Source organism: Micropterus dolomieu, linkage group LG19 (assembly GCF_021292245.1).
Source record: "Micropterus dolomieu isolate WLL.071019.BEF.003 ecotype Adirondacks linkage group LG19, ASM2129224v1, whole genome shotgun sequence".
Lineage (NCBI taxonomy): Eukaryota > Metazoa > Chordata > Actinopteri > Centrarchiformes > Centrarchidae > Micropterus > Micropterus dolomieu.
In genome coordinates, this window is record NC_060168.1 from 8,016,162 (window position 1) to 8,024,344 (window position 8,183).

The window sequence follows — 8,183 nt, forward strand, 5'->3', positions numbered from 1 at the left end:
ACACACACACACACACACACACACACACACACACACACACACACACACACACACACACACACACACACACACACACACACACACACACATATATATCTCACAACAACCCAGGAGGGCTCTCTCTCCTCCAATTTCAGTGCCATCGAAACCTTTTTTTTTTTCACTTTTGATATGCAAGATACACCAAATGGTGCATAATTCCTTGCAGATGGCTGCTATGCTATTTCTGTTAACTGTTAACCACTTTTTGATTAAATAAGTTTTTAAAACAATCTCATAGATATCCATTGTATTTATGTCTGAGCGATTGTATACAGTACAGCCTCCATTCATATTTTAAAAAGAACAATATTGCACATTGATAAACTCTCCATTAGCTCATTAATATAACACATACAGTTATTACATTATTGGTTATATAATGCTTGAAAGTCTACAGGGGCCCATTCAGTCCCATTGTGTGTATAAATAACTCCTTACCCATCCACAGTACAAATAAGTTATATAACGTAATACATTTAAGCCTTTAGCTAGGCTCCATTCACTCCCATTGTAAATACATTAATGTCAATGCATCCAAAAATCATGTCGATCTACATCAGCACACACAGCAATCACACGCCTCCTTCAGAAAATGTTCTCTCTTTTCTTTGACGTGTCTGTGTTTCTATTTTTCTTCCTTCTAGTGAGTCCGCTGGAGATCGGTAAGCCTTCAGTGTCTGTAGAAAAGGAGGCCAGGAGGACGCTCTCTTCTCCGACTCCTGTGGCATCTCAACCTCCTAAATCCCAGTCACTCCCCTGCCCTGTCCCTCCAAAACCCCAGGTTCCCCCTGCCACCGCGAAACACCCGCCTCAACCTAACCCACCCCAAAGATCCCTGTCACCTCCAACTCCGGTTCCTGTTACCCAAAAAGCTCCCTCTTGCACGAGCCCGCCATCTCTCTCCAAAACGGCCACCTCATCCAAGACACCCCCTCCCCAGACCACAACACTTACCTCCCCTCCTTTTTCATCGAGAACCGCCCCGGAAAAATCTGGTTCAAGAGCTCCAGGGCTTTCCACCCAGACCCCGCCCTCGCAGCGAGGCCTTCCTCCACAAGCCTTGCCTCAGGACGAGCCGCCCTGGATGGCCCTGGCCAAGAAGAAGGCCAAAGCCTGGAGCGAGATGCCCCAGATTGTCCAGTGATGAGCACAGGTTGAAGTGGGCCGAGAGTCTGGACGGACCAGAATGCATTTGCACATAAGAAGTTGTTGTTTTCTGTTGCTTTCTTACTTCCTGGTTTCTATCCTGGCTTAAGGCTTCGGATTGGTACAAACCCTCCACAGCTAAAGACCGGCTCAGTTTAACTATTTTCTTTACGTCCTTATTTTGTACATTCATGTTTTCTAAATGACAGGGTAGGACCCCAAAAGTTAATGCGTCTTACTTGAAGTGGATCCATATTTTTTCAATACATTGTTAGCATGTTAGAAGGTGCCTGAATGGGAGAAAATACCTATAGTCTCAGTAAGTATTCATTTTTATCTAAACCAACACAGATGATTCAATTTGATATCACTAAACATTTCAGGGAAGGGAAGAAAGAGACATTATTTTCTAAAGAGGATGCTTTATTCACAGAAAGTTGGTTGAAAGTGGGGAGTCTCCAAGCCTTCCTGTGTGTGTGTGTGTGTGTGTGTGTGTGTGTGTGTGTGTGTGTGTGTGTGTTGGCTGTGATACATGCTTGCATTTTGACAAATGTGGAAAATATTGTGGCCAGAGAATAAATGGGATAACAAGTTAAGCTGGAGAACATTTCGCTGGACTAACTGCTGCTGGTCGAGATTTCTGGTCAAATTTGCTGATCCGGTTCCTCAAACTGTCTGTGTATCAGGTTCGTTAGATAAATATATTTCTTGTAACATGATCCACAGACACTTAACTAATGATGTTTGTTGTGTTAGCGACTGCAGAGTGTGTCCAACATGTTCCAGTTTGTCAATGTAAATTATATTTTTAATTTCTCTCTTTTGATATTTTGACTACAGAGTTATCTGCCATCCTACAGAAACCTACAAAATATACAAAACGTTATCCGTTCTGGAATCATGAAAAACTATCATCACGTTGACTGTCATGTGTTTTTTAATACTTTTCAATGCGTCACTACGTTGGCAGCAAGAGACATTTTCCATTGTAAATTAAACAGAAATGAATATACCGCTAATTAGCCACTTGGAGATTGATTTGCCACAGGATGCAAAGCATCACTAAAGAAAAGCAAGCTTCATGGCTGAAAGTTTTCTTTGAATCTTATCTATCTCACGTTAACTATATGTTTTATGCATTTTGTTTTATTTTGTATTGCCTTTTGAGAATTTGACTGTACATAAAATGTGAAGTAAACAACTAAAGTAATCACCTTTTATTCCGTTTTTTGTTGTTGTTGTTGCCACCTGTCTGTCTGTCTGTCTATGCACTGTTTCTGCAGTGGAATCAGAAAGGAAACGTATGAAGGTATTTTTCTTACAGTATAAAACAGGGCAGCTGGGGCTCAGGAGTGGATTGTCTACTGATCAGAGGGTTGGCGGTTTAAAGCCCTAGCTCCTGTCCATATGCTATTTGCCATTTAACAACAAAGTCCAGCCATTTTGATATGAAAGTTAAAATACCTGCACAATAAATCCACATGAGTGTCTGGGCATGATATTTTCTATGCCAAAAGAAGATACTGTATTTTATAGGTATTTGTCAGCATCTCTGTTGCCACTAAAGAGACTGAGGCTTCTCTGTATTTTTTTCTGGGCATTTTGGCGTCCTCGGGAGAGAATCAACCAGAATTTCATCCCTGGAAGTGAAATGAAACCTTTGAAACAAAATTATAACTTTTTTTGGACTTGGTTTCAATCCCCAAAACAGCCTAATGTCCTATTGAAGTTAATTTTAGTATTGTAGCCTACTACAAAAATGGGGTATTCACAAGTAAGACAGAAAGGAATGGTCAAAATTAAATCAGAGGCCTCCCATATGGGTCAACTTGCTGGTCCCTACATTTCCCATAATGCACCTCGATGCCATCTTTATTAGATCTCATTAGACTCAGAAAGCTCCTCCAGACTCTCAGAAAACATTATACAGTTTTTATGAGACTTCATGAGACTTTTACTTTAGTGTTCAGTCAGTATATAGAATTTACATTTTCATTTGAATTTGTAATATTGAGCACTAATAAAAACTCATTTCATAATGCAATAAAGTATTAAACACTCACAAAAAGATCATTTTAAACTGATAATTTACAGTACTTTGAATAAGTACTACCATCACAAGAGTGTCTTGAACGCTCACTGTACAGTCTTGGCATGTGCACAGCACGCCCCGTGTGTGCTGTGTGAGATGTGACTTTCTCCTTGTGTGTGGCCAGAATTTAGAGCCAAATGTTTGTGTGTGCAGTGTGTGTACAGCATGAGAGTATGTTTGCATGCATATGATTGATGGTCTGTGCGAGTGGGTGTGTGTATGTGTGTGCACATACAGGAAGTTGTAATCAGTGAGAGGGCTGCTTAAACTCCCCAGATGTCTTTTCTGGGTGAGTTAGGTAACGCCGCTGCTGCCCTAATTCTGATACACACACACACACACACACACACACACACACATGGCTCCAAACTGGACCAGCCAAGATGTACGATGTGTGTCTGTGCCAAGTATCCATAGCGATGACTGCTGGGTGCTGACCTTCTCATTTACAGGTTATATAACCAACTTGGCAGGAATCAGAAGCACTGAGGTGAGGAGGGGTTTGGAGTGGGGGGGGGGGGGTATTAGTATTCACTTAAAGCGCTATGATCTGTAAGAGATCACTGAACATCTTGTAAGAAGTAATTACAGTTCTCATAATGCTGTGTTGAAATCTCTTTAATGCTGAACCACCCCCATGTCTGTATCATACATTAAATGACTCGTCACTGCCTAGAGGAGTTTAAACAGGTAACATGAATCCTCCATATGGGCACAAATTTCTGCCCATACCTCCACTGCACTTGTATTGTGGTTGACAAAATATTTAAACCTGCAAAATGAACTGAAAGATGCTTAAATGCTCTGCGGCTTTCTAGACGTCTCAATGGAGCTGAAGGGTGCTGCAGAGTCAGGTGACTTACTGGTCATTCATATTGATTAGTGCAACTTTAAGAACCTACAAACAGAAAAGTAGCCAAAAGCTATATGTATTGGCTGTTAAGGCTGTCTTATTTGCTGTTAGATTGTCAGATAGGTTGCTAAAGTTTTACTGTGTTTACTTTTTTGTTTAACAGGAGATGACACAACATCTCTCTGGCAGCAGAGGAAGAGCTGGACTTCCACAAGAAACACAGCAGCAAAATAGTTACACACGCTCTGCATGCTTTGGGGTTTGGTCGGACTGGCCCAACCTCACTGACCTCTTTGTACGAACTGGGGTGACCCTGGACTGGGTGAGGTTGGATTTTCAAACTGTCAGTGTTTCCAGTGACAGCTGACCATTTGAACACCACTCTGACAGTGAATTTCAATTAATACAACAACGACAACACTGGTTGTGTTCGATGAGAATATTATCACATTTACAGCTAAAGACAGATTACAGGTCCTCCTCCCTAAATTCAGTCGCACTCTTTCCTAATGTTTTACACATAAAATTGTAACAGTTTCCCTGTCACATGTTCTGAGTGACTGCTATTTGTACAAACTACTTTACTGTATATATGAAGACATGATGACATAATGTATCATTCAAGTGTTTATTTAAAGTTTGATATAAAAGTTATACTAAGACACAAATAAGGACCAAGCTGCACAATGAGAGGTAAGTTGCACATAGCATTTACAGAGACTACACATTAATTCACATTCATCATGAAATAAATAATTGGTGGTGACTATAGTTTATGGGTAATAAGACATGATTGATATTTTTGTTTCTGTCACATGTGCCTATTAATAAAATAAAGTGCCTTGTTTACAAATATGGAAGATTTAATATACCCAAATTAAAACAAATCAAACAAAGTACTTTTGGCTGGACTATTGGCCTTGTCAGGGACCACTGCACGCACAACCTTTACATATGTCTGGATATATTTCCAAAACTAGCAGAATTACAGTATGTCAACATATAGTTGTGCCTAGTTGAAGCCTCATCATCTCATCTGTGCATTTATTATGTACTTTGCACTTATTTGAAAAACATCTGGAATTCCATCCATCCATCCATCGTCAACCACTTATCCTGCGTACAGGGTCGCGGGAGGCTGGAGCCAATCCCAGCTGACCTTGGGGCGAAAGGCGGGGTACACCCTGGACAGGTCGCCAGTCCATCACAGGGCCACACATAGACGAACAACCACTCACGCTCACACCTAAGGACAATTTAGGGTCACCAATTAACCTACTTTGCATGTCTTTGGATGGTGGGAGGAAGCCGGAGCACCTGGAAAGAACCCATGCAGACACGGGGAGAACATGAAAACTCCACAGGGAAAGGATCTGGAATTCTGGATTTATAATTAATATTAATAATTAATAAAAAAAATATATGGTTTTCATTTAAACAAGTAAGATTCTACAGCCATGCAAGTAGCTCAGAGAGTGCTTTGAGGTAAATGCTAACACCAGCATGCTAACATGCTAATGTTCGACAGGTAATCTTTACCATATTCACCATATTAGTTTAGCATGCTAACATTTGCTAATTAACACAACACAACGTGCAGCTGAAATAGATGTGTGGGGGGGTACTTAGTCATAAACAAAAGTGCTGGAAAAAAATGTAATTTTGACGTAATGATGGCGCTAGATGAAACATCAGGAGATCACCAAAGTCATTAGGATTTATCCTCTGAGGAACATGAATGTCTGTACAAAATGGTTTTTTTTTATTTGTTTGTTTGTTCTTTGTTGAGTTGTATATCTTTTTTGTGCATGTAATAGGTTTGCAAAGTGAAAAAGCCCAAAGTCCAGCCCAAAGAGAGTTCCCACCTCCCACAGAAAACACTGCTGTGAGCGGCATGAAAACAGTTTGTTTGTAGTCCAGCCTTTTTTTCCACTTTGCTGCGACATCACAGCGAAATACGCCATCATAATGCTCGCTTACTAGTCTCAAAAACACCGGTGGAAAAACACACTGAGCTGCAGCACAAACCTCTTGTAGAAGTAAGATGCATCACACCGTAGCAAAAACTGAGCGTTCAACACACAGGGTGAAAAGAGGAGCTGCAACAATGTGCAGTATGACAAAAAAATATAGTGTTGTTTGAAAATTAAACCATGTAAACCTGTTCTGGTACAACCCCTAAATAAGATTTTGCAACCTCTTTAAAATAACTGTTTAGGTTGTGGAGGAATTATTTGCTACTGGTCTTTACTGCGATGCAATTTATATTAATTTGTGGTTGAGTAGTTATTCCACAAAGGCCAACCTGCGCGCTTGAATGAGTCCAGTCCATGGTGAGTGCTGATTTGCATAAACAGGATAGATTCTATACACCAAGTAGAGGATTTGATGACGGAAATTTACAGGATGCAATATGCTGGTCTCATTTAAGCTTCCACGCCTCTATATTTAGAGGCACTAGGATTGGCATAAGTAGGCCTTCAAACCTCTAAGAGTCCTTATAGGACTGCAGCGAGATGAACCTGCTAATCTACAGTGTAATTAAACTGAGTAACAAATAAACAGTGAGCCAGGAAGGGAAGGAGACACTGTTCTTTCCTACGTGTATTACATTTGCCCTAATACTTTTTGTCTTTATAACTCTGACGGAGTGACCTACATTTCCTTTGCTTGCATAAACTGTCTTCCTGTCAGTCCAGCTTCCCCTCTCTTCTTCTGTGTATGTCTGTCCTTCAGCTGCACATTAATCGTCTGAGTGTTTAAAATTGAATAGAACGGCACAAGAGAGAGTCGCTCCACATGTAAGATTTCTTCCACACTCTCTTTTGCTTGTTTTCTCTCTACAAGTGTCGGTTTTGTTGTCTTCAACAATCCTTTCTTGGCTTCTCACAGTTTAGTCTGCCTCGTTTATCCCACCGGCCTCCGCCCCACCCTCCTCTTTCTTTACTAACTACTCTGCTTGAATCTGCCATCAGTGGTTTGCAGACTTTTCTCCAGAGACCGTCTACTTAAGAGGAATGTTTTCTTGACCCAAATTGGTTTTATGAGCAGTAGTGCAGATTTACTGTATCAACCGTAGGTTTTGGCTGTAACCTCGTAACCTACAGCGTTTTATTCAGCCTACCTTCTATTCACTGCTAACCTAATTCTTAATGTTGATGAAGAGTAACTCCACTAAAACTCTTAATGTGAATCGTTAGCCTACTGGTATAAAGCAAGAAATACTTGTCAAATACAACATTGCCAACATTTGAACATATCAGCCAGTGTTGCATTTATCAAACCTAACCTCACTCAACTTGAAATGTTAACCTACTTCATTCCTCTTCACCTCCACTCTGCAGCTAGATTTTTTTAACCTCTCTAATCCCACAGTCAGTACCGCCAATAGAAGTGCAAACTGTGCAGCTAAACATTGTTCAAACCCTAAGAACTTCATTTTAAATTACAGTTTTGTTGTGGTGGCAGCCCGGCTGACGGTGAGTGTCCTGGTTTTTTCTACTTTTTATCAGTTTTTCTGCTTTTTTTCCTTGGTTTCCTGTTCTCTGCCCGCCTCTCTGTGTTTTCTCCCCCGTGTGCTCTCTCTCCCTCTGCTCCTGAGCCCAGCCAACTACCTGCACCTGCAACCCATCATCCACCTCGTCAGCCTGCCACACCTGCCAGTAATCAACCTCATCCCAGCCTGTATTTCAACCCCGGTTCCCCTTCGAGGGAACTCGAACTGCGTCGGTTACGACACTATGGGAACGCCTCTAGGCGAAGCAGGTCTGAACGTGAATGAAATCACTCCAATCCTATTGGCTTGTTGCTAGAACGGTAAGGTGTGACGGAATAACCGGAGGAGTATAAAGCACACCTGTACACACTCATCATTAGCTTTTTTTTATTCAGCAGGCGCTCTGTATGTTGTTTGAAGAAAGCTCCAGTCCTACAAGCAGTGTGTCTTACCTGAAGAAGAAGTCTACCAGCATGTCCGGCAACCAGATGTACAGAAGGTGTGTTTTTTTCTTGCCCTCGGTACATCACGGATGGAGATTCTCATGAGATGTG

The 8,183-nt window shown here is 41.2% G+C and overlaps 1 protein-coding gene across 5 annotated transcripts in view; it reads left to right on the plus strand.

Annotated features, from left to right (window-relative positions):
• zgc:66433 (uncharacterized protein LOC321250 homolog) overlaps positions 1-2,408 on the plus strand; it is a 52,367-nt gene extending 49,959 nt beyond the window's left edge. For 4 of the 5 annotated variants that reach the window (XM_046029864.1, XM_046029867.1, XM_046029866.1 and 1 more), the window contains one exon: positions 687-2,408. In XM_046029864.1, the coding sequence (XP_045885820.1) occupies positions 687-1,186 (500 nt within the window). In that variant the 3' untranslated portion in view covers positions 1,187-2,408. The remainder of the gene's footprint in view (positions 1-686) is intronic. The other variant, XM_046029868.1, reaches the window with a different exon arrangement.
• The last annotated feature ends 5,775 nt before the right edge of the window (positions 2,409-8,183 follow it).